We start from the raw sequence: 27,633 nt of genomic DNA on the forward strand, positions 1-27,633 counted from the left end.
ATGCAGGATGCCGAGATTGGCTTCGGTGCAGACCAGCAAGGTCTGAGGAACTTTTGCTATGTAGGGAAGTTGGAACAAGCCTGGAGCAACCAGGAAAGCAAGTTAGATGTAAAGGAAAGTCTTTGGGGGGCTCATTAGCCAATGGACTAGGAACCGCAAAGACGCATCAAGTTGAAATGCAAAAGCGGGGCCCACGGGTCACTCGTGGAGACGGGGCCTCTGAGCTTCCGTCCAAATGGGGCTCGGGTTTGGGGCTTCAAGCACCCCAATGCACGACTTCGAGTTACCTCGTGAAGTGAGTGCAGCTTGCAAAATGCAGGATGTCCAGGAGTTCCTGTCCCACATCTCTCGTGTCCGCCATGGGTCTCAGCTTTGCTGTGAGCGAAGGTCGGGTCATAGATGTCTGGAATTCTGTGTCGCAGATTCTTAGGGATCCAGCAGGAGTCTCAAAAATGCAGACCGGCAAAGTTGCTGTTGGTGCCTGTTTGAACAGGGTGGTCACTCCTTGACCACAAGGGAGATGTCTTCCGTCTTCCAGTCTAAATGGAATGTCGAAGGTCCAGGATTTATGTTTCAAAGTTTTGTCCAAGGTAATCTAAAGTCCCAGTGAATGGGATCCTATACTTATACTACGTTTAGGGGCTGGACTACCCTTAAGGTCCCTCCTATGGGTGGACCTGGGAAGGGGATGGTTACACCCCTTTCCCTTTGTCCAGTTTCGCGCCAGAGCTGGGGCAGAGTGCCCCAGCAACCGGTTTGAACTGGGAAATGCATGGAGCACCTTGTGTGCCCCAGGCAGTGTCTGGAAAGCATTCTCTGAATGCAGCCCTCCCTTCCCCAATACACAAAAGCCTGTCTGGGGAGGTGCTGGACTTTGCAGAATTGGTGCAGTGCACACGGCCTGCTTCAGGTCATCAAATGCCTTTTGACAGCTGACTGTTCACTGAACTTTCTTAGGCATTTTCTTGGAAGTTAAGTCATTAAGGGGTGTCACTATGGAACCATACCCCTTGACAAATTTACTGTAATACCCAGTCAGGCCCAAGAAAGCTATGACCTGAGTCTGGGTGGTTGGAGTAGTCCAGTCCATTATGGTCTGGATCTTGCTCTGCAATGGTTGAACCTGGCCTCCACCTACAAGTTGGCCCAGGTATACAACCTGACTCTGCCCTATCTGGCACTTGGTAGCCTTGATAGTTAGGCCTGCCTTTTGCAGGGCCTCCAAAACATTTTTCAGGTGGATCAGGTGATCTTCCCAGGAGGAGCTAAAGACAGCAATATCATCTAGATAAGCTGCACAGTAGTCATCCAGGCCTGAGAGGACTTGGTTCACCATCCTTTGAAATGTGGCAGGTGCATTTTTCAGACCAAAGGGCATTACCACAAACTGATAATGTCCACTAGGGGTTGAAAATGCCGTCTTTGGCTTTGCATCATCAGCTAGCCTGATCTGCCAGTAGCCAGCTGTCAGGTCAAATGTGCTCATAAACTTGGCTGATGCCAATCTGTCTATGTGCTCACCTGCCCTGGGTATTGGATGGGCATCTGTCCTAGTGACAGCAATGACACCGCTGTAATCCACGCAAAACCTCATCTCTCTCTTACCATCTTGGGTGTGAGGTTTAGGCACAAGGACCACTGGACTGGCCCAAGGGCTTTCTGAGGGTTCAATGACTCCCAATTCCAACATCTTTTGGACCGCTGTCCTGATACAGTCCCTGCCAGATCGCGATTACCAGCAAAGATGCCCACCCTGCAGAGCGCATGTGCGAGGGGATCAGGCAATAGTCAAAAGCCTGACTTTCCCCGTAGAGCAGTGCTTCGCGCTCTAGTGTTTTTGGCCGTTGCGAGCCGTTGGCGGTCACTGTATCCTGTGCTCCGACCTTTCTCTCATGTTTGGATTTCTCTTCGCTGATACGTGACCCAGATACTTCCTGTATTTGAGCCCCTTCTGAGATGTTCAATCCTAAGGGGTTTCGCTGCTCTTTTAGTAGGGCTTTGGCAAATCCACACTTCGCCTCCACTCTTGTTGTTTGGGCGGACTCAAGGATTTCTCTCCCTTTTCCTAGTGCTGGCTATCCTCTCCACTGCTCCCTGGGAGTCACCAGCCTGTTGCTCCTGGTTCCGCCCGCCGACCGGACTTTGTGTTCCGTTGGCCGGCCGGACTTGGGTTGGGCAAGTGCTTGGTTGGTCCAGGGGCATTGTGGTAGTTGTGGTCCGCCTAGAGTCCTTCCTCTCCCCAGCATTTATCCTCCCTTGTTCTTTTTGGACTCCTACTGGTATCGGATACTGGCATGCGTCACAGTATTGAAGCTTGAAGACCTGATAAAGCGCTTTGCACAATTTTTCTATTAAATCTAAAGTGAACCACCTGTATGCTGATACTTATATTGTTATGTTTCAGACACTACAAACTTAAGAACCCATCATTAGGACTTTCTTACCTCTTCTGCTCAAGCAGTTCCCGAGAGGGTAAGAACCCACACCTTAGCTCAAGTATTAAGGTAGCATTGAATAGGCACACTGTATATATATATATCTGCCTTTCATTCATATAGGTATGCTAGAGTCGTTATTGTGGTGATTCAGTCCTATGAATCTCTTTGGAACAAGTCAGTCACCTGAATGGTATGAAACTTCAAGACACCCCTTAGGTAAACGCATTTAGAAACTAAAAATATTGTTATATGATTTTTCATGTTGCATGTTAACCCTAATTCTTTCTTTTAGCACCTGTTTCCGACCTGTTGGATTGTCCACTCCGTGGAGTCTTTTTCCCCCTTCCTTTCCTTGTTTTGTTCCCTCCTTTCCCTCCATATCACCGTTGTGCTGTAGAGTTTGATAGACACAAGAGGTGTAGGGGGGACGGGTTGGGCTTGCCTTCAGTTCCTGGCACTCCTGGTCTGGGAGAGGGTCACTCTCTTCCTCCTATCCTTCATCAGTCGAAATGTGCAAGCCCATGTCTGCCCTGTCAACATATGGTTTCAGTCTGTTGACATGAAGCACCCTGTGGGGGCTCCTGGGAGTTCCAAGGTCAACCAAATAGGTGACTTCTCCCTTTTGCTCAACAATAGTGTGGGGTCCACTCCACTTGTCTTGGAGAGCTGCTGGGGCCACAAGCTCCAACACCCACACTTTCTGTCCTGGCTGGTAAACAGTCAGCACAGCCTTTTGGTCATGCCAAGCCCTTTGCAATTCCTGACTTGCCTCAGGGTTTTTGGATGCCTTTTTCATGTACTCTGCCATTCGGGAGCGGAGACCAAGTACACAGTCCATAATGTCTTGCTTGGGAAGATTGAGAGGTAACTCCCATCCTTCCTTCACCAGACAAAGGTATCCTCTTACAGGATGTCCAAACAAAAGTTCAAAAGGGCTATAGCCAACCCCCTTCTGTGAGACTTCTCTATAAGCAAACAAAAGGCAGGGCAGCAGGATGTCCCATCTACGCCTGAGCTTATCAGGGAGACCCTTAATCATGCCCTTTAAGGTCTTGTTGAATCTTTCAACTAGACCATTGCATTGTGGGTGATAGGGTGTGGTGAACTTGTAGCTCACTCCACACTCCTTCCACATTGCAGTCAGGTATCCAGACATGAAGTTTGCACCTCTGTCTGAGACAACCTCCTTAGGGAAACCCACTCTTGAGAAAACTCTCAGAAGGGCTCTTGCCACAACAGGTGCTGTTGTGGTCCTAAGGGCAATAGCTTCTGGGTATCTGGTGGCATGATCCACTACCACCAGAATAAATCTGTACCCAGAAGCTATTTGAGGATCCATTGGTCCAACAATGTTAATCCCTACACGTTCAAAGGGAACCCCCACCACAGATAGTGGTATAAGGGGGGCCTTTGTGTTGCCACCTGATTTGCCACTGGCTTGGCAGGTGACACAGGAGCGACAAAACTCCTTGGTGTCTTCTGATATGTGAGGCCAGTGAAAGTGAGGGACAAGCCTGCCCAAGTCTTGTTCTGGCCAAGATGTCCTGCAAGGGGAACATCGTGGGCTAGTGTTAAAAAGAAAGTTTGCAAAAACAACAGGTGATGGACCGAATGAGGATCAATGTCACACATTCAACCCAGTCAAAAGATCTGGGTCCCAATCCATCGTTTTTTTGCACTCCACACCACCCTGGGTTAGACAATGGCGATATGCAAATCAGCTCTGACCCTGTGCCCCATGGGAACAGTCCAGTCCGAACTACAAAAGCCATGTCCTTCCCAAAACGGAATCAAGCATCCGAGGACCGGACCGGTTTCGAGGTAACACCTCTCATCAGCCCGGCTAGCTTGACTCCAGTGGTGTGGAGTGCCTGGGACCCACGTCTGGGCATCCCCAGTACACTTATCGCGAGTTTGCAAAAACAACAAGTGATGGACCGAATGTGGATCAATGTCACACATTCCCCCAGTCAAACGATCTGGGCCCAAATCCATCGTTTTTTTGCACTCCACACCACCCTGGGTTAGACAATGGCGATATGCAAATCAGCTCTGACCCTGTGCCCCATGGGAACAGTCCAGTCTGAACTACAAAAGCCATGTCCTTCCCAGAACGGAATCAAGCATCCGAGGACCGGACCGGTTTCGAGGTAACACCTCTCATCAGCCCGGCTAGCTTGACTCCAAGTGGTGTGGAGTGCCTGGGACCCACGTCTGGGCATCCCCAGCGCACTTAGGGCGGCAATTGCAAAAACAACAAGTGATGGACCGAATGTGGATCAATGTCACACATTCCCCCAGTCAAACGATCTGGGCCCAAATCCATCGTTTTTTTGCACTCCACACCACCCTGGGTTAGACAATGGCGATATGCAAATCAGCTCTGACCCTGTGCCCCATGGGAACAGTCCAGTCCGAACTACAAAAGCCATGTCCTTCCCAGAACGGAATCAAGCATCCGAGGACCGGACCGGTTTCGAGGTAACACCTCTCATCAGCCCGGCTAGCTTGACTCCAAGTGGTGTGGAGTGCCTGGGACCCACGTCTGGGCATCCCCAGTACACTTATAGCGAGTTTGCAAAAACAACAGGTGATGGACCGAATGAGGATCAATGTCACACATTCAACCCAGTCAAAAGATCTGGGTCCCAATCCATCGTTTTTTTGCACTCCACACCACCCTGGGTTAGACAATGGCGATATGCAAATCAGCTCTGACCCTGTGCCCCATGGGAACAGTCCAGTCCGAACTACAAAAGCCATGTCCTTCCCAGAACGGAATCAAGCATCCGAGGACCGGACCGGTTTCGAGGTAACACCTCTCATCAGCCCGGCTAGCTTGACTCCAGTGGTGTGGAGTGCCTTGGACCCACGTCTGGGCATCCCCAGTACACTTATAGCGAGTTTGCAAAAACAACAGGTGATGGACTGAATGAGGATCAATGTCACACATTCAACCCAGTCAAAAGATCTGGGTCCCAATCCATCGTTTTTTTGCACTCCACACCACCCTGGGTTAGACAATGGCGATATGCAAATCAGCTCTGACCCTGTGCCCCATGGGAACAGTCCAGTCCGAACTACAAAAGCCATGTCCTTCCAAGAACGGAATCAAGCATCCGAGGACCGGACCGGTTTCGAGGTAACACCTCTCATCAGCCCGGCTAGCTTGACTCCAGTGGTGTGGAGTGCCTGGGACCCACGTCTGGGCATCCCCGGTACACTTATAGCGAGTTTGCAAAAACAACAGGTGATGGACCGAATGAGGATCAATGTCACACATTCAACCCAATCAAAAGATCTGGGTCCCAATCCATCGTTTTTTTGCACTCCACACCACCCTGGGTTAGACAATGGCGATATGCAAATCAGCTCTGACCCTGTGCCCCATGGGAACAGTCCAGTCCGAACTACAAAAGCCATGTCCTTCCCAGAACGGAATCAAGCATCCGAGGACCGGACCGGTTTCGAGGTAACACCTCTCATCAGCCCGGCTAGCTTGACTCCAGTGGTGTGGAGTGCCTGGGACCCACGTCTGGGCATCCCCAGTACACTTATAGCGAGTTTGCAAAAACAACAGGTGATGGACCGAATGAGGATCAATGTCACACATTCAACCCAGTCAAAAGATCTGGGTCCCAATCCATCGTTTTTTTGCACTCCACACCACCCTGGGTTAGACAATGGCGATATGCAAATCAGCTCTGACCCTGTGCCCCATGGGAACAGTCCAGTCCGAACTACAAAAGCCATGTCCTTCCCAGAACGGAATCAAGCATCCGAGGACCGGACAGGTTTCGAGGTAACACCTCTCATCAGCCCGGCTAGCTTGACTCCAGTGGTGTGGAGTGCCTGGGACCCACGTCTGGGCATCCCCAGTACACTTATAGCGAGTTTGCAAAAACAACAGGTGATGGACCGAATGAGGATCAATGTCACACATTCAACCCAGTCAAAAGATCTGGGTCCCAATCCATCGTTTTTTTTGCACTCCACACCACCCTGGGTTAGACAATGGCGATATGCAAATCAGCTCTGACCCTGTGCCCCATGGGAACAGTCCAGTCCGAACTACAAAAGCCAGTGACATTGATCCACATTCGGTCCATCACTTGTTGTTTTTGCAATTGCCGCCCTAAGTGCGCTGGGGATGCCCAGACGTGGGTCCTAGGCACTCCACACCACTTGGAGTCAAGCTAGCCGGGCTGATGAGAGGTGTTACCTCGAAACCGGTCCGGTCCTCGGATGCTTGATTCCGTTCTGGGAAGGACATGGCTTTTGTAGTTCGGACTGGACTGTTCCCATGGGGCAACAGGGTCAGAGCTGATTTGCATATCGCCATTGTCTAACCCAGGGTGGTGTGGAGTGCAAAAAAACGATGGATTTGGGCCCAGATCGTTTGACTGGGGGAATGTGTGACATTGATCCACATTCGGTCCATCACTTGTTGTTTTTGCAATTGCCGCCCTAAGTGCGCTGGGGATGCCCAGACGTGGGTCCCAGGCACTCCACACCACTTGGAGTCAAGCTAGCCGGGCTGATGAGAGGTGTTACCTCGAAACCGGTCCGGTCCTCGGATGCTTGATTCCGTTCTGGGAAGGACATGGCTTTTGTAGTTCGGACTGGACTGTTCCCATGGGGCAACAGGGTCAGAGCTGATTTGCATATCGCCATTGTCTAACCCAGGGTGGTGTGGAGTGCAAAAAAACGATGGATTTGGGCCCAGATCGTTTGACTGGGGGAATGTGTGACATTGATCCACATTCGGTCCATCACTTGTTGTTTTTGCAATTGCCGCCCTAAGTGCGCTGGGGATGCCCAGACGTGGGTCCCAGGCACTCCACACCACTTGGAGTCAAGCTAGCCGGGCTGATGAGAGGTGTTACCTCGAAACCGGTCCGGTCCTCGGATGCTTGATTCCGTTCTGGGAAGGACATGGCTTTTGTAGTTCGGACTGGACTGTTCCCATGGGGCAACAGGGTCAGAGCTGATTTGCATATCGCCATTGTCTAACCCAGGGTGGTGTGGAGTGCAAAAAAACGATGGATTTGGGCCCAGATCGTTTGACTGGGGGAATGTGTGACATTGATCCACATTCGGTCCATCACTTGTTGTTTTTGCAAGTGTTAAAAAGAAGGCCCTAAATGCAAAAGGTATGACCAACCTCCTGGAAGCTCCAGGCTTGGGGTCTCTAGCCTCTGAATAGAGGAGCCCTTCATCCCAATAAGTTTTATGGGTCCTACTAGCATTCCCAGCAGCCTCAGCAGCAGCTTGTTGTCTATGGGGTTAGAGAGAAGGGCAGTCCAACTGCGCCTGCCTCAGATCTGCCCTGGAAGGCCCCCCTATCCCAAGAAACTCAACCTGATCAGGCTCAAGCTCTTCTAGGAAAGTTCCTTCCTGGGTCTCACAATCAGCTTCCTCAGAAGGCTGATCCTCTTCCTGAGGCAAGGGGAAGGCAGTGCCTAAACCCTACTGCTTCTTCTCCTGGTAGGCAACTGATTCATTATTCCAGAATCCAGTGCCTGTTCAGTGTTGCAATTGTTGACCTGTGACCTGGTCACAGCAAGTACATGTGCTGAGATTCCTAACATTTCTGCATGGGTTCTATACTCCACTTCAGACCAGGCTGAAGTCTCTAGGTCACTGCCAAGCAAACATTCTATAGGGAGGTCTGAGCTAACCACAACCTTCTTGAGGCCAGTTACCCCTCCCCAGGAAAAATTAACAACTGCCATACTGTGAGTGGTAGTGACATTGCTAGCATTGGTCACTAGGTAATTTTCACCTAGTATGATCTGTCCAGGGTTCACAAAGCTCGGTGTCACCATTGTGACACTAGCACATGTGTCCCTGTAGGCCTGAGCCACTTTATCATTAATTAAAGGAGTTTGCCTGTACTTGCCCAAGTTATTGGGACTCACAGTAGATGACATGATTATGTCCCCATCACAGATCAAAACAGCTTGAGATGGTATTCTAACTAGTCCATAATCCATCTCAGTTCCCAGGGTTAACCCTACTACACCCTTCTGTTGAGAACCACCACTTGGAGTTGAACTAGGGGGATCAGTCGCCTTAGGGGCAATGGTGGTTGGGACTGCCTCCTTTTTGGTACAATCACTGGTCCAATGAGTATTACTCTTACATACTTTGCACCAGGGTTTCTTTGGGCCTTCTTTCTTTTTAGATTGTTGGGAACCCCCACCATTAGAAACTTTTTAGGGACCTTGAGAAGACTTCTGGTCTTTTGCTTTCTCCCCACCTTTTTGGTCTTGCTTCTTCTGATCACCACCTTGGTTCTGTACCTTCTGCTTCACCCTGGTTCTGACCCATTTGTCTGCCTTCTTACCCAATTCTTGGGGAGAGGTCACATCGGAGTCAACCAGGTGTTGATGCAATAGCTGGTTTTGACAGTTAAGAATCTGTTCTCTCATAATAAGGTTATATGATCTTGCATAGTCACTTACTTTACTTCCCAGTAACCAACCTTCCAGGGCCTTAGCAGCACAATCTACAAAATCAGTCCAGTCCTGAGTCTGTGTCTTCTGGGTATCTCTGAACAGCAACCTGTACTGCTCAGTGGTTAGGCCAAACCCATCTATTAGAGCACTCTTGAGGACATTGTAGTTGCAGCATCCTCTTCTCTAACAGTGAGGAGCTTGTCTCTTCCCTTGTCTGCAAAGGAGAGCCACACGATTGCTGCCCACTGACTTTTGGGTACCTGCTGTACTTTGCAAGCCCTCTCCAAAGTAGTTGTCCATTTGTGGATGTCATCCCCAATCTGATAGGGAGGGACAATCTTGTTCAGGTTTCTATGGTCATGAGACCTTTCCCTACCACTTGGGTTGTTGCTGCCACCAGTGGGCTCTAGCCCACACAATTTCTTCTCTCTTTCAAGAGCCAGGGTCTCTTTGGCAAGGGCAATTTCATGCCTCTTGATCCTAAGCTTGACTTCTCTCATCCTAGCTTTATGCTTTCTTCTCTAAGGGGAAGTCATTCTACTTTGAGCAGAGGCATTGTACCCTACTGATGAGTCAGAATGCTCAGATCCACTGGAAAGGGATCTGGGCCTTCTAGGCACATCATTAGTCCCACGTGGAGGATTGGAGGGAGCCCTTCCTAGGCCATCTCCACCCTCAGGTAGTCCTGTGTTCAGGTTAGGCTCACTACCCTCATCCTGATCTACATCCTCATCATCTTCAGAGACCAGTGGGGCATCCCCATGGTGACTCTCTTCTGATGAAGGATGGCCCCCCTCCCTGCTACCATGTGCTTCTGGGTCTAATGCTTTTTCTAAGTCTTACTTAAACAAAGAGAATCCACACAGGGATGTGGTTGGAGTGGCCCCTACAGTGGTGGGGAGCACACAGTGTTCTTTTAATACCACTCGCACACCAAAAGGACCCTTGGTGTCATGCTTCATCATTGGGGTCTTCGCACCGCTCTACGGGATGCGGCGTGCTACTAACCGAAATACGTGCGAGCACTAAGATTTTGACTATGTGTGGTGTGAAGAAGGGGTTATGTCATTAAGTGAGTGGTGGGTTCGAAAAAGTGTGGGTAGTGAAAAATTAAAAAGGGCCTGGCACGTGAGGTCTAATACATTTTAATGGTCCTTCGTGCTGGCACTATTAAAAATTGGGGGTGTCGAGGTGTATTTGTATGTTAATGTACAACACCTCATGAGTGCGATCTCGACATGTTTCGAAGCAAGGCTTCTTCTTCAGGACGGGGGTGCACAGATCCCCACCTTACTTACCTCAAGATGTCCCTTTAACATCAATATTTAAACTTAATTAAGTTTAATTCGGCTATCCGAGGCTAATATGTACCTATATTTTATTTATTTAGATATATGCAATGTATACCTGTAATGAAAGGGAAAGAACACAAAGGAGAAACAAATGGCATTATAGTAGTGAAATATCTAAAAAAAAAATGTGAGGGCAACGCTGCCTAGACATAAATAGGTCATCCTATTCCTGTGAGGTGCCCTGTATAGGAAAAAAAAGAAACAGACACAAGACGTACACACAAATAACATAAAACACTTGCGCTATTAAAAGAAGCCGACCCAAATCAAATAGAGGAGTCCCTATAAAAAGTAAAACAAACTCAATGTGTCCTCACGCTTAAATGGCCAAAAACAAGGGAAGCAAACACAGCTCGTCCTCGTGCTGAACTGGCTGACGTAGGAAGGAGAATGGGGCGCCGCCAAGCGCTGAACTACAAAACAAAGGAGGATAGCACAGTGCGACCTCGCGCTACGATGACGGGATGCCTGTGGCCACAGACAGTTATAAAGAAGCTTTCCAGTAGCTCCAAAACCTCAAAGAGCTTCTCGAACAACAGCTAGAATATGGGAGGGAACCGTAACACTGATTAGCTTCAAAGGGAAAGTACTCAGAGTTGATCCAGATGAAGGAACGGACGTGGTCCTTGCAGGGAAGAAAGCCAAGCACCTGGGAACGGGAGCTGGCAGCTTATGAGCTATAGTGGTCACCTGACATTAGACCAAAGCAGCATGGGCCAGCATACAACTCAGCACCTTTCTCATTGGAATATGGGAGCTGTCGTTTTTCTATCATGCAACAGGGACAGGGTACAGGAAGCCTGGCGGCTAACAGTTCTACCCCCCCAAAGGTCTATTCACTGGTCTGGGTTTAGAGGGATGTAGTTCATGGAATCTCCTCACCAACAAGGGAGCATGTACATTTTCAGCTTGTTCCCAAGTCCTGTCTTTAGGGGCATATCCCACCCAATCTATAAGCTATTGTAGTTTACCCCTATGTCTTTGTGAATCAATAATGTGTCTGACTTCATACTCCAGTTCCCCTTCTATGATAACAGGAAGAGGCGGAGGCTCGGGCATGAAGGAGGAGTATATGTCTTGAGCAAAGAAGTATGAAAATCAGGATGTAATTGCATGTCTGGTGGAAGACCTAATTTGACTACAACTGGGTTAACTACATGTATTATTGTAAATGGACCTACGCATCTGGGATGTAATTTTCGGGGTCCGGATAGACAGAGGTTTTTGGTGGGTAACCATAATGATCCCCTACCTTATATTCTGGAGCAGGACGTCTGTGTTTATCAGCTTGAGACTTCATGTATTCTTTGGCTTCAAGTAGTTCTTGTTTGGCCTGTTCCCATATGGACAAGAGTTGAGTATGGTGTTCTGCGACTGCTGGAACATCAGAGAGAGAGAGGAAGATGAAGAGGGAGAAATTCAGGTTGTTACTCCTTAGTAAAATAAAAGGGCGATATTTTGGAAGCCGAATGTGTAGTGTTATTATAGGCAAATTTTGTCAAGGGGAGGGCTTGGAGCCAATCACTAGTGGTAATGCTCATTAACCCCTTCCGTGCTCCCGTCGGCTATTGGCCGACGAGAGCACTCCCTCCCCAGTGCTGCTGTCGGCCATCGGCAGACGAAGCCCCACCCCCCGCGGTTAAGGCGTTAAATAAACATCGGAGAAACTGTATGAGAGTCTGGTTTGTTCTCTCCATTTGCCTATCCATTTGTGGATGATAGGCTGAAGAAAGGCGATGATCTATGTGAAGCGCCTTACATATCCCTTGCCAGAATTTGGACATGTACTGTGGGCCCCTATCTGAGACAATTACAGATGGCAATCCATGTGAGGGTACTATGTTTTCAATGAATACCATTGTGAGTTCTTTGGCTTTTGGCAGTTTCTTAAGGGGGATGAAATGTGCCATTTTGAACAGCATGTCCACCACAACCAATATAGTGGTGAAGCTTCGTGTTGCTAGTAGGTCAGTGATGAAATCCATGCTGAATCATGATAACCAGGGAATACTGTGAACAGGCAAAGGCTGTAAAAGGCCACTAGGAGCACAATGCAAGGATTTTTGACGTACACAAGTAGGACAGACTTGACAGAGCTAGTGATGTCTTGGGTCATTCCTTTCCACCAGAACCACCTGTAACGACCGGGTTCTAGACCAGATGGGATCAGCTCCTGAGAGCCCCTCCAACCCAGCCGGAACGTAACCACCTCCCTCCTCAGGACCATCTATCCAGGCACCTGGGTACCTACCTGAGGATGGGGAACTCGCAATATACAAGCTCATATCATCAAAAACACCACTAAATCTATAGGGATACTAAGAATACTCACTGATTACTAAGGACATCCATGCCCTACACCACACTCATACCTCATAGTCTCGCGACCACATGGGTCCAGACTAATCTACCCTGGGGCAGTTCTGATTATCTACCATTACACACTGACTACCCTCAGTGCTCACTCAAGCCGCAATCTTGCGGGTATACACACTGCTCACCCTCAGTGCTCACTCGACACGCAATCCGGCGTGTCTACACACTAGGCTGCAGCCCTAGTGCTCTCTCTCTTTATCTGGCCCACAATCCGGCGGACCTAAACACCGTATCCCCCCGGTGCTCACTCACTTACAATCCGATCTGCAATCCGGCAGATCTACACACTGGCCACAATCAGTGCTCTCACTAACGCCACTTACCAATGACGACCACTTTCCTATGAATACCTTCAGCTCTCTCTCTATGTTGGGAAGTCTCTCTCACTATTCACTAGGGGTTCGCTACTACAATAATATTATGGGATGGCCGAATCACTTAGTGTCAATAATTCCCTAGCTCAAGGGCTCCTCTCTCTCCCTAATTATTCAGACTTACCGGATCAGGGGCAGCATCTGTTCTGGCTGTAACATCTGACTAGAAGAAAAAGGTTACCTGTGCTTGAAGAAGAATAGACACACACTGTGTGCCAGAGTTATTCCCTGATTTAAACGCTCCTATTTCCTTTTGATCCATCAGTTGCTAAAGGCTAGCTTTATCATAAGAATAAAACATGCACACTAGTTCACTAAGAACTGGGGTATCTTTATTACAATAATGATGAAATACACATACACAGATCTGCGGGGTCTCTATAACTAACAGGAACTTTTAACACACCGCTGAAAGAAAAGGATTAGACATACAGTATGAGGACAAGGTTATCTGCGGGGTCTCTTGATTAACAGGAACTTTAACACACCACTGAAAGAAAAGGATTAGGCATACAGTATAAGGACAAGGTTAATATTTATAAAGTAAGGAACGAGGTCACCTTGGGAGTATGAAGTCTTGCTCTAGCTGTCATCTGGGCTCCTCTCTCGTCTGTGCCTTAGCTCGTCTTAGATTCTCTCCTGCACTCTTGGACACACGTCTGCGCTGATCACTTTGCACTGGATTTCTCTCCCCTACGGACTCTCTCCACCTTCCAACTTCAATCTAATGGTTCCTGCCGCTCTGATAACGGTTTGTTCCACTAGCTTTTTCACTCTGTGTAAATGTCTCTGTGCCAATGTCCAATTAACTCCAGCTGCTCCCACATATTAATCCACGATATAACTTCAGTCTCTTCTAAAAGGCATTACATCAGACTCCAGCTATTCACAACTCCTCCTGATAAGTAACTGCTTCTGACTGCTTCCTTCAGTTCCAGCTCACTGACTGTCTGTTTGTCTTCTCTCTGTTCCAAGCATCTTCTGTCTCTTCTCCTCCTGCAGCTCCACTTCTCCAACTCTACCAACACTCTCCGCTCCTCCAATTCAACTCAACTGCTTCTACCACTCCAGCTCAACTCGACTACTTCTTCAGCTCAGCTCTTTCTAGCTCGAACTCTTTCTGCAACTCCAACAACTAACTGACTCCGCCTCTGCACTTCACTAATATAAAATGCTGTTTCCTCATGGAAAGTTCCAGCCATCAGCCCGCCGCCCATCAGATCCCTGCACCACTCCGCGTCAAGGACACACACCCAGCCGGCCGGCCTTTTGTTGTGTCTTCCACACAGAGAATAATACAGCCTACCGATAAGGGCTGGCCCAGACCGGTTCTCTCCAAGTGAACAACAGCTTTAACTATAAACATTACCTTTCCCCTTAAAGCATCTCAGCTCTATCAAAATGGAGTCTCTCTAGTTCTGGGCCTTGTAGGCCTGAGAAGGATGAAATAACCCTTAGCTCTATCAGAGTACCTACACAAGCAATACTAATGTGTAATATAAAGTCAGGACCACAGGATCCAACCTCTACTATAGGCAAAATAATGAAAGACAAAGCCAATAGGCAATAGATGGATTAGAGTAAGGGATCTATCATCATATAAAGCAGCTATCCTCTTCTAGGTCTGGAAGAAAGGGCTTCAAAGGGAAGAATACATATAATAGATGTGAGCAAGTTTAAAGTCTTTATCACTCCGAAATAGAGCCAAAAAGCCTGTCAAGACACCACCTCTGGCACGTTTGCAGTGTCTTTTCTCCCCCAGGGTATCCTGCAAACGGTAGAGTATGACACCACTTCATAATCAGATCACAGGTTTCCTCCGAGGGAATAAACAGATGATTGTCATGATAAAATAGATTGTTCACTATTTTATTCAGAGGATCTGTCAACCACTCATCACGATCAAGAGTGGCAAAAGCATAACCTAGTTGTGAGGAAAAGGAGTCAGACTCAGCTCTATGACAGTAACCAGCAGCTATGATCTTATTTTCTGGTATAATGGGCACAGGGTCTCGACTATGTATTTATGGTCTTTTCCCAAGCGAGACAGAGCGTCAACTTTCCCTTGTTTCACTCCAGGGCGGAAGTTGATAAAGTCATATTCACAAGAAAAGGAGACCCACCTCATCTGTCTTGATGATATGAGGAGATCCCAATAGGTAATGGTGCCATTCCTGGAATGCCATTTTATTGGCCAGGAGTTCTCTTTCTCCAATGGTGTAATTCTTTTCTGCCTGTGAAAGGGTCTTAGAAAAGTATGCTACTGGATAGAGGGTTCCTGATTTCTGGTCATGTTGTCATAAAACCCCACCCACGACGTACTGAGACGCATCGGCTTCGACATAATAGGGCTGGGATTCATCTGCATGTCGTATGATGGGTACGGAAGTAAAGCTGTTCTTAAGTGCTTGGAAAGCCTGTTTAGCTGCACCATCCTACTCAAACACCACTCCCTTTCTTAAGAGTCTTGTGATAGGAGTAATGAGGTCAGAGAAACGATTGATGAACCTCTTATAAAAATTGGCAAATCCTAAAAAGGATTGCACCTCTTTGACTGTTGTAGGACTGGCCCAATTGGTTATGGCTGACACCTTGGCAGGATCCATATGGATCCCTTCAGGGGAAATAACAAAAACCAAAAAGTCTACTTTCCGAGTACGAAAGAGACATTTATTCAATTTGGCAAATAGATGGTTGTCTTGCAACCGTTGTAGTATCAGTTTTACATGTTCTACATGTTCCTGTTCCTTTTGGAGTAAATGAATATATTGTCTATGTAGACAATGGCGAATATGTCCAGGTACTCTCGTAGGATTTTATTTACGAAAAATTGAAAAGCAGCTGGGGCACAGCACAGGCCAAAAGGCATTACGCAATACTCATATAATCCAAACTTGGTGTGGAAGGCCATCTTCCACTCATCTCCTTCCCTGACTCTAATCAAGTGATAAGCCACCCTTAGATCGAGTTTAGTGAAGATCTTGGCCTTACGCACCTGGTCTAAGAGATTGAAGATTAGTGAAAGAGGGTATTTGTTCTTTATAGTTACCTTGTTCAGGGCATGATAATCCAGGCACGCTCTTAGGCCTCCTTCCCATTTGGGGATAAAGAAAATAGGGGAGTAGACAGGGGAAGTTGAATGACGTATAAACCCTTTCTGCAGCAGGTCCTGTGGGTACTCATAGAGCTATTTAGTCTCAGGCTCAGTGAGGGCATACACCCTACTAACAGGCAAATCTGCACCAGGGACCAAATCAATCCTACAATCATCGGACTGGTGTGGTGGCAATGCCACAGCTTTCACTCTATCAAAGACCTCTGCAAAGTCAAGATACTCGGAGGGTAGGATGGAGGTGTTACTCGAAAGGGCATAACATAAAGGAGATTGCCAATAAGTGATTTCTTGGTAACAATGCATCATGCAATAAGGAGACCGTAGCATTACTTTCCTAGAGACCCAATCAATGTGCGGATTATGTAGCTGTAGCCACGGAACTCCAAGAATGGCACCAACATTTGGGGCATCAATTTGGTCAAACGTGACAACTTCTGAATGCCCATTGTCACACATCATAATAAGGTCAGGGGATTAGTAGGTTAACAAGCCAGAGGACTATTCTCTCCCGTCAACCGCCCTTATTTTTTCAGGGTGTGTTTTCGGAAGGAATTCTATCTCAAGTGCCTTGGACACTGAAATATCCCGAAAGTTTTCCGTCACCCCAGAATCCAACAGGATGGAAATGGACTTTCAATGCTGGGACGGCAAGATGAATAAGACTGTAATGGTGAAATGTTTAGGCACAGGAGCCAGAATATTTGCCAGGAAGTGTTAGATCTGTAAGAGAGAAGGACCTGGAAGAGCGACCTCTGTACTCTCCAAGTCATTTAGTTTTCTGATTGCATAGCTGACCCAGTTCTGACTGCAGTGGTTTTCAATGCCGATTTAGGTTTAACAGGACACTCCCAGGCGAAATGACCTCCCTTGCCACAATAAAGGCAGAGATTCAGTTTCCTGGGATTTTCGCATTCTTCACTGGATACCAGGCCCCTAACACCACCTATCTGCATGGGCTCACTAGTGCCCCTTGCATCTTTCTTCTCACTTCTGGCAAGGAAAAGGCGAGAGTACTCTCCCTTGGTCTTTTCCCCCTTCCTTTCAGTCCGTCAATGGTCTAACCTGACTACCAGATCCATGAACGATGGGCAGTTCTCTGGTGGTTCCACTATCTGGAACAGGATGTCCTTAAGCTCATCTTTCAACCCCCTGTAGAACAAGCAAGTTATCTTTTCCTCAGGCAAGTGAGTTTCAGTGACTAATCAACTGAAGGTGGTGATGTAGGTTAACAGATCCTTTGAACCCTATGTGAGACTCAACAGTTCATTGTCACGAAAGGGAAAAAGACACGCTGCTCGTCAGCAGCAGGACCCACAAAACAAAAATGCGGTAGCGCAGCCTAGCGCTTTGAAGTCAAGTGTCCCGTTCTCAGCAAATATGCCCCCAGGAAGAAAAACAAACACAGCGCGTCCTCGCGCTCAAAAGGTGGGAGAAAGTAAAGCTAACAGCGCGTCCTCGCACTTCAATACGGGAGAAGGGAATTGAAAGCAGCGCTTCCTCTTGCTTAAGGGCAGGAAAAGGAAAGAGCAGGAACACTAATAGCCACGCAGAATTCTACAACAAAGCTTCCAAGCAGTTCCAGGATCCCAGAAGGCTCGTGAACAGAAGGAACCAGAAACGCTGGCTTGCACAAGAGATTAACTCAGGGCGGATCCAAACAAGGGGAAGGGCGTGGTCCTAACAGGAAAGAAAGCAAAGCACCTGAGAACGGGGCAGCTTATAAGCCATATTGATCACATGATATTAGCCTGGTACAGCATTGGAAAGCATACAACCCAGTACCTTTCTCAATGCATTATGGGAGTGGTAGTTTTCGATCGTGAAACAGAGATAAGGTACAGGAAGCCTGGCGGTTAACAAACGACGGTTGTAGCGTCACAAAAGAAATTTGCGAACATTTAGTTAAATAAATAGAACAGGTCTTTCACTGTCAAATAGTATGCTTTAATCAAAAACAAAAACAATTGCTTTTGCCTTTGAATGTTAACTTAGAGAACGTGAAAGACGAGATGTGCCAAAAAGTGTAAGAATTAATTTCAGCCAAAAGATGGGATGATTCAAGGTTCACCAAACACTTTATTGGTGGATTTCAATGTGGTTGAACGAACTACTAGATCTGCCATCCTGCGTCTAGGGAAATTACTGCTTTTCCTTGCAGACAATGCGGAAAAAAACAGATCAAGGAATCAATGAAAGCCTCACATGTCATTATGTACGAGGTATATCTTTATATGTAATGTGAACTAACATATTCAAGGTGGTTTGAATTCTAAGGGGTTTAATAATCTATTCAATCTTCCTAGGAGATTTAATAGGTCCAGAGAACCAAAATAAAAACCCCAGCTTTGGCCTACGGCTATCAATGAGGCGTGTTAGATAGCAGGTCGATTACACTTTTTATATTTAATTAGAAAAAGTACCTAAAACTATGGCTTGTATTTTCTGTTTCTTTCTAGGAATCCTGCCCTTTTGTGAACCCCATCATTGGTGATACAGACAGGCTGCACTGGTCCCCTTTGAAAGTGAGTGACGTGCGCTGGAACTTTGAGAAATTTCTGGTTGATGCAGACGGCATTCCCATAAGGAGGTGAGGAACACCCCAAGGCAATAAGCTGATGGGCATTGCTTAAACATTTTTCTGCAAGTTGGCTCGGGCATTAAAAACAACACAACGTCTATTCCACACTTTGTGAAATGTTGTTAAAGCAGATTCTATTATGATTTAGTGCTTGGCGTCTAGGAATCTGTACCTATAATTTAACCTGTTTGGCAACCTACGTCTCCAGCACCACTTACACCACATGTGCCAGACTGGTTTTAATACCCATTTCTGAAAAGCTCTAACTTTGTTCTTTCTTCCCACTAAACCCTTCAAAACTGGATATGCAGTGTTACAGAAACGTTTGCATACACGTTCTTTATTTAGGTGTGGTTTTAAAGAGCAATAAATGGGGTAGGTTCAATGCATATGCTTATGAACACCCACAAAGGTAATATTTTGGTGGAGATTATTAGTTGAAGTGGATGGTGTTGGACCTGGCCCTTTTTGGCTGGTTCACCCCAAAACTTTTTGCTTTTTCCTAGCCTATTTCTGTAACCTGGTGTTGGTGATTTTAGGTCTCTGCGCACTTTTTCACTGTGGTTCAGTGTAAAGTGTGTGCGCTCTCTTTGTGTGTAGTGAGAGTGACCTGCCCTCCCATAGGAATGCATGGGGAATATGTGTGACCATGGTAGTTCCGTATGTGTGGGGAGTGCAAGGTCCAATTTACGTATGTGCGAACTCGTGAGATTGAATGCTGCACAATGATGTATGCGGCATGAATGTGTCTAGTGTCGAAGTGCCACTTCTAGAAGTTGGCATATTTGTGTAAATTGCGTCTGGCGTGTGATTGGCTGGAGCTGGCTGGTGAGCCTGGCTCCAAGAGTCTGGATGGGTCTGCCCCGGTGGTGAGTGGAGAGATTAGCTTGCTGATGTGAGGGAGGTGTGCACCTGGGACCTGAATAGGGCTGGGCTTTCCCCACACAATGCTGGCTCCTCCCCCTGTGGTGCCACTGATGGCCCTAGCCTGGCCAGTGAAAGGCGTTCCCCATAACCAGTTGTAGCTTGTTCTCACACTGCCTGCACCCTGCTAGACAAAGGATTTTGGGTATAAAAAGGGTGCTGTGACACTCTGAAAATGTTCTTGTTTCTGACTGGAATCTACCAGGGGCGTGCTGCTGCTTGGGCCCAGGGGAAGGCTTGCCTCCCTGGGACCTGCCCAGCCCCTGGATGCTTTGAACTGCTGGAGGAATTCCTGTGACCCCTCTGTCTTGCCTGGGGGACTAGAAGACTTTATTTTTGCCTCTAGCGCTTTGGAGCACTTTATTTTTGCCACTAGCGCTTTGGAGCTCTTATTTTTTTCCCCCAGCGCTTGGGAGCGCTTTACTCAGGGGCTGCTGGGGGCCTGCAGCGCAGAGAGGCTGCGTGAGGATCCCCCTTCTGGAGGTAATTCGCGGTGCGGGTCCCCACCCCGCTGAGCCTGACCCTTATTGCCCTTTTACTGTGTTATTTATTTAATTTACGGGAGCCCACCCCGTATCACGGAGAGAATTCACCGCCGCAGCCCCGGAGTGTGCGCAGCCCCCGCCGGGCCGCCTCGCTGCCTGCGACGACCCGGAAGTGGTTAGCCGGCCGGCCAATCACAGTGCGGCCTGGCCGGAAGTCCCGCCCGCCCACGCCGCCGAGAAGGGGAAGCGGCCCGTGTGAAGAGGGCGGCGGCAGCAGCGCTGCAGGGCTCCCATGCGAAGAGGAGAGCCCTGCAGGAGCAGGGCAGCCGCAAGGCTCTCCAGGGTGAAAGAGAGCCCCACCCGCGCCAAAGAGAGGAGTGCTGGAGCCTCCAGGCTCCGTGGTGAAGCCCCAGTCCCGAGTGAGAGGGACCAGGCAAAGAGAGGAGCAGTCCCTCCAACGAGCGACCGGTGAGAGTCCTGGGAGTTCCGGGCGTGTGTTGGTTCCGGTGTAAGGCACAGCGTCATGAGTGCTCCGAGGGGCATGATTGTTTTAGGAGCCAGAGTGCTCCGACGGGCATAGTTGATGTCTCGAGCCCGAAGGCTCCAACGAGGCCCACAGTGATTTTAGGGTCCCCACGAGGGGCTTGGGGGCATGTGTTGCTTAAAGCCCCTATCGCTCCACATTGGGACAAAATTACTTTGGGGGCACTTTGTATTTGTTTAGAGAGCCTGTGTGGCTCTAACTGGGCGCACAATTCATTCAGGAGCTTGAGTGCTCCTTGTGGCATATTTTTATGTCCAGAGCCTGTGTGGCCACAGCATTTGGCGCAGTGTCCGTCCAGGGCTAGTGAGAGCCCATGCCACAGTTGTGACTGTCCCAGCTGCCCAGCAAGTAGTGGGCGGCTGCACCGTTTAGGCGCAATGTGAAAGAGAGAGTCCCTGAGAGGGACAGAGATGGCACAGAGGTGCCAGGCCTTCTACAGCTGTGCAGCACTTAGTGCCAGCTGCAACGTTTAGGCCCTGTTACTGTTCTCAGCTGCACAGCAGGTAGTGGGCAGCGGCAACGTTTAGGTTTGCGCCGGTGGCGCGCCCCTGACTGGTGCAGCATTGGCAGCGCGCCCTGACATTCTGGACACAGGGCTTTTTGAGTCCCTTTCTTGAGATGGCCAGTTGGCCAGGGGGCTGGTATGTGATTATTGCGTAAGGTGATTTTACTATGTTTATGATAGTAATTGCCTAAGGTGATGTTTGCGCAATATGATTATGAGGTTATTTTACCTATGTAGGTTTATGTTAGTGAGAGTTTACTTCACTGTGAGTTACATCCCTAAATGTGAGTTATGCTTAGGGGGAGAGTCTAATTTGTTTAGACTAGTGAGAGATTGCCTACTGTAGTTATACTGTTTAGGCCTAAATGTGATTATGCGTAATGTGCTTTGCCTTTATGCTTGTGTTAGACTTCTAAAGGTGCTCATGCTTAGAAGTTTGCTTTGCCTAGTAGGTTATCAGTGGTTACTGGTTGTGACCTATAATTGTTATTTTGTGCTACACTTATTTTAAGTTCTAGAAGTGCTATTTCTGCTAAGTGTTGATTCTGACAGTGGCCCATGTGGCCCTGTCCTGGTGTAAATAATCCTGTGTGAATTTTGCCTGTGCCAGTTGGCACAATGTATATTGTGTGATTACTATCTGATGTGTTTTGACAATACAAAAGTTATTTTTATATAACCTTGTGTGGAGTTCCTTTTGTGGTGTGCCTAGGATGTTGTTGCTGTTGTGTATGTGCGCAAATGCTTTACACATTGCCTCCGGGATAAGACTGTCTGCTCGTGCCAAGCTACCAAGGGGGTGAGCAGGGGTGATCTTGGCGTGTGACTCCCTTGCCCTGACTAGAATGGTGGTTTCTGCCTGGCTTTGGCGTAAGCCTTAGCCAACCAAAAATAGCCAGTTATAACAGATGGCATTCCTCTTCAAGTAATAATGACACTATTCCATATTAGGTCTAGTTTGGTATTAATAATTTAAACCTGAGCTCCACCGTTGGTAGCTGTAGCACAGACAGGCTTAACTTAGAAGCAATATATAACGCATGTATAAGTTAAAAAACGGTTAAAAGTTAGAAACACAATACAATAAAAATCCCTCTCCAGTTAATTAAAATAGAGAAAATTTGAATGAGCAAATAGATACTAAAACAACAATTATCGGATGTAGGTAACTGGAGACATGATTTTTCAAAGTTTTCAGTATTTCTAGCGCCAATAAGATCAAAGTGCCAACTGAGGGTATCTGGTCTTGCTAGACCAGTGCAAACTCAAAAGTTAAGGCCAACCACGATAGAGAGCACGTTGGCTACAGGGACCAGGTTTGTCCAAGTGGAAGGTTTACCTTCTGACTTAGTCTATTTTCTGGAGCAAGTCCTCATCGACGAGGTCATCGGCGGGTCGGGTGCCAGCTGGATTAGAAGAGGGACTCATCGACGAGGGCTGGCTATGGCGCAGGACTTCAGTGGAAGCCTCTACGTTGGCCAGAAGTTCGAGGCTCCTGGCGTCAAAGCTGAGAAAATTCTGAGCGGGCAAAGTCGAAAGCTCAGGACCAGAAAGATGGTGGAAGGGTACTACTCAGCATTGGATTAGGACTCAATGTCCCAGAAGCCACCAGGAGGGTCCAGGGCAAATCCAGTTGGATCTGGTCAGCTGGGCTCAGCTGAGTCTTGGGCTTGGGCTTGTTGCAGTTTTTGTATTCCTTGAGTTTAAGAGGAGGTTAGTCAACTATCCTTGGAGTACACTCTTCGGTCTGGGTACAAGTGGGAAACAGGTCCAGCCCTTGAGGTTTCTCTCCACAGGTTCAACAGCATTCCTTGTTCTATCCTCCGCATGTCCAGAGGTGTTCTGAAGAAGGTACAGATGGGTACCATTGTTATGTCTGGCATTAACTTGTGGGTGGGGGAAACTCCTTGGCCCAATAGGGAAAAAATTCCCAGGGGCAACCCTACCCACTGTGACATAATTTCCTAGGGGTTTGACCTTAAGCAATCCCACATTCCACTGCCATAATGCAACATGGCAGAACCTTTCTTTCCCTGGTAAGAGCTCTGAGCACACTTCTGAGGGTTGTCTAGGGAAATGAAGAGTTCCCTCTGCAAACCAGTTCTGGAACAGGTTTTCCCCAACTGGTATTCGTGCCACTCTAGCTACCGGGACAACAAAAGGGGTAGCTTTGAGTTACATCTGCCTTTGACATGGGATGCCCCTTTGAAGCTTGTACAGTTGCTGGGCATATCTTCCAGGCCATCCTGTCAAGAGGAGTTCAAACCTCCTCCAAGCATAGGCCCTTTGGTTCCCTTAACTTAGAGCTATTCACATCTGCTTACAGTGATTCAGCAGGCTGCCAAGTGACAGTTGGAGTTTAACTCTGAAAAGGCTAACAGAGGCTTTAGGCAGGAAAATGACAACTTTCTAAAAGTGGCATTTTAAAAATAGTAATTTAAAATTCAACTTGAACATTAGATTAGATTTTAAGTCACTATTATTTTGAGTCTTTGAGCCAGGGTTCTAGTTATTCCCAAACTGAATCTATTTGTTATAAGGTGCTATAATGTAACACAGTGCTTTTGTGTGGGAGAGCTTAAAACACCACAGTGATAAACGTCTTTGGAGATTTTTCACTGCCAGGACATGTAAAACTTGAATGTTATGTTATGTTAGCTTGGATTTGTATAGCGGATAATCACCGGCAGGTCTCTTAGCGCTTTAAGAAAGTGGCCAAACACACCAATAGTAACAAACACAACACTTGGAGGAGTTTTATCTGGGTTTAATACACATGTCCTACTTTTTAAATGGGTTTTATATTGGTTTAATACACATGTCCTACTTTTTAAATGTCAACCACCCTGCACTATGGGCGTTTTGGCCTTCTTTAGGGGAGACTTATAAGTATTAAAAAGAAAGGATTAGTCCTAACAAAAGCTTTATTTTGCCAGGTCAGTTTAGCAGTTTAAATAACGCAGATTCAAGGTTCAGTCGCACACCTGAAGACATGCTTTGCCTTGTCACTTTAGTGGTGAGACAATCACTACTGCAGTACACTGTTGGAGGGATTCTGCTTGGAAGCAGAACTGTGCCTTGGGATAACAGGATGTCAGAATGTAGGGACTGAATCTCTCTACATCATCAGTAACTTTAGGCCCAACTCCAATGAGCTCACAGTGCCTCACCCGAACTCCTAACCTTTGCAGAGTAGCAGGTGATGTTGGCAAACCTGGCACACGAAGCTCTATTCCCTAAAGGAACCGTGGAGACAGATCATCACCTTTCGTTTCTCACTCATGCATGTCCATAGTACACTAAAGAAACACGCAAAGGAAGTTTACAATGTATTTATTGAAACTATTGTAGTCTATTTTGAAGCAGGTGGGCTGCAATAACTAAACAAATTGAACTGAGCAATGTAATCAGCATTACTGGCATTCTGTATACAATGAATAACCCAACAATGGCAAGTAATATATCTGTCTAGGCCTACCCTCACTATGTGACTATGTGGCTTTCACCTTGTGGATACCCTGCTGGGGTTATCTCACAGGGGAATACCAGGACGGGTTCCCAAGGCAAGCGCCTTGATGCCTACGGGTGATACGTGCGCTATATAAATCGCAATACATTTACAGGGAAATATTAGTGATGTCTGGGATGCGATAACTAAACGAATTGAACTGAGCAATATAATCAGCATTACTGGCATTCTGAATACAATGAACAACCCAACCATGGCAAGTAATGTATCTGTCTAGGCCTACCCTCACTATGTGAGCACAGGGAATATTAGTGATCTCTGGGATGAACAACAGCCCCCATACATGGTGTGTATAGTTAGGTGGTCCGCATCATAAGTGTAAACTGAATTTACACAAGGGTGCTGCCTCCGTTAAAGCACCAGACTCTCTGCTGAAATGTTCTGCTTTGCCCCCCAAGGGGGCGTGAAACACTTTATATGATAAGAGCTACTGCGTTAGAAACCCGCCACTGTGCTACCGAGTTAGGTCTTAAAACATTAGTAGATGTTGCTGACCGTGCACAACAAAACAATACACCATGTTGCTTGACCTTGTACAAAATGTTCAGACTAAATCCCAAGAAGAGTCACTGGATAACAAATTACATGTACAGCATATTTCTAAAATAACAATGTTACAAAAACAAATGTATGTGTGGCTGTTCAAAGCAGTGTCAGCGTAAATCACCAAATACGCAAAACTAAGGGAGAACCAAAGTGGGCCTAAAAGGGAAATCACTACAAAATGTGACATTTAACTTACAGCCCCTGGGTACACTGGGTACCATATACTATTGAATGACAGGTAAGTTACTTGTGCTAATTAGGACTTTTAACCAATTCAACAAGTCTTATGGGATATGTACTGGGCCCTGGTTATAAGGGTCTCAGTGTACAGTGCCCAAAAACCAACCGCACCAGTCCAAACAAATGGAGGTGGTCATTCAAAAAGAGACATTTTCTTACACCTATTCATCCAAATAGAAGATCAATTGGTTAATGCAACAGCTAATTAATATGTGCTATCAGGGTCACAGTTTTAAATCTAAAATGACAAATTTGCCCTTTCACTCATCTGATAAAAATAGATAAACTGACCCACTTGGTGCTTCACACCAAAAAATGGCCAGTGTTTTATTTTCTTCACTCTTCCCATACGCATGACATGGTGCCACATTTCAATGACCAGAGCTTCCTTGTATTCTTGCTTTGTCTAATTTGGCTCCAGGCACCAGTGACAAAAGCACAACATTCGCTAGATCTTTATTGGCTGACTGTATTGCTGTGTCTGCCGCATTTAGCAGGTCATTTTTCTGAGGCACTCGAAGACCCAAGTGATCCTATGCATGGCATCTGTTCTGGCAAGATGCGTCTTTCCAAGGCAGGCTCTAACTAAGTAAACTCTGCTGGCAACAGCTTTCGTAGTGTGACTGCCACTTAAAGATACACACCCATCTTATTGCCCAAATTGTTTTTTTGCCCCTCTAGCCCTGTACTTTGTAATTGCTGCTCATAAGAACTCGTGTACATAATACGAAGTCCCACTCACCTCATATGAACTATTGGAATGGGGGATGTGAAAAGAAGAGGAAAAGTATTCCAAAAATAGGGATAATAATCTTCTTCAATGGTGGCGGGGTCAACTTTTAAACTACATCCCTAGGCATTTATTCTAAAGGCTTTTTTGTATTCTTCTTTTACAAAATCAATGTTCTCAATTTTAAGAGGTGAGTCTATCCTTTACTGCTAACCTAAAGTAAAAATTGCATGCTGTGTAATCATGCAGTCTTGTTGTTTTAGAAGCACATCATGATTTCAGTTATTCATACTATTAGAATGATAACATAACTCTACCGTCTTATGTTTTGCAAAGAGTGTCTGCTTATTAACAACAATTAATTTCAAAGGATCAAGTGAAGCCTTGTAAAGCAATATGAATTGAATACAATACAAAACATTGACCAGTGCTCAGCCAAGCCTCAAGTGCAAAAACTAAATCCATCACCTAGTTACCTCGATGAGGTCTATCATACACCCAAGTCTGTTTAGAAATGAGTAAGATAGATTAATGCTGAGACCTGGCTTACACTCGCGCCCACACAAGATACACACTAATTTGGGGAAAGGGGGAAGGGCGCTAGAGAGCTGGCAAGCAAGATGGCCGCTCTTGCGTGAGGCTTCTGCAGCCTGGTATCACTATAGCTGTCAAAAAGTCACACCCCTGTCCAGCCTGATATGCAGTGAGTCAGAATAACCAGCCTGTATGCTGATGGTGGGTGGCTGGTGGCGAGGATCAAGCGTGTAAAGCTACCGAGCGGTAAGATGCGCTTGAAGATAGCGGCACCAACAGACCAACCTGTGGAGACGAGGAGATGGGGGGGCTAAGCGGAGAGCCCAATGTAGCTGACTACTGCCTGGGTGGTTCAACTCCATCCAGTAGTTACAAAGCCGTGCTGCGGATCGAAGGAGCAGGTTGGGATGACGGTGGACCCATCTGTGAGGTGAGGCTTGCAAGTCCGTGGCACCGCTGTACTCAGCCCTATGTTTCCCGGCCCCTGATGTACGAGAAGATACGCCGTTCGCGGATCTCCTGCCCACATCTGGGGTGAACAGGGGCGCCAGCGCCAGTTACCTGCGGGGCCCTGACCCTTAGTGGACATTGCCTGGACTAAGACGCTCTCGCTGACTTCAGCAGCGGACCTGCAGTGAGTGAGGTCGCGCTCCCAAGGGCCGACGTGGGGAGAGAAGGCAGCAGCGGTGGAGGATGAGCTGCACGGGCCCCCCATACCAGTGCTCGATGTAAGTGCACCACCGTGGCCGGCTCAATGGAAACAGCCCATTGACCACACAGCAGACACGCTGCGGGCCCCGGCATTACAACATAAGGCTTCGCTGTATTAGAGTCACGCAGGCCTCTTCACTGATAGTCTGGCCAAAAGGAAAGCAATACCAGGCTAAGCACAGGTGCCAAAG

At 47.3% G+C, this 27,633-nt stretch overlaps 1 protein-coding gene across 1 annotated transcript in view; it reads left to right on the plus strand.

The window, feature by feature from the left end:
* LOC147711541 (glutathione peroxidase 3-like) overlaps positions 1-27,633 on the plus strand; it is a 106,078-nt gene that overhangs the window by 66,129 nt on the left and 12,316 nt on the right. Inside the window, exon 5 of the mRNA XM_086922248.1 lies at positions 18,573-18,703. Within this exon, the coding sequence (XP_086778374.1) occupies positions 18,573-18,703 (131 nt within the window). The remainder of the gene's footprint in view (positions 1-18,572; positions 18,704-27,633) is intronic.

Source organism: Lissotriton vulgaris, chromosome 5 (genome assembly GCF_964263255.1).
Source record: "Lissotriton vulgaris chromosome 5, aLisVul1.2, whole genome shotgun sequence".
NCBI classification, from domain to species: domain Eukaryota; kingdom Metazoa; phylum Chordata; class Amphibia; order Caudata; family Salamandridae; genus Lissotriton; species Lissotriton vulgaris.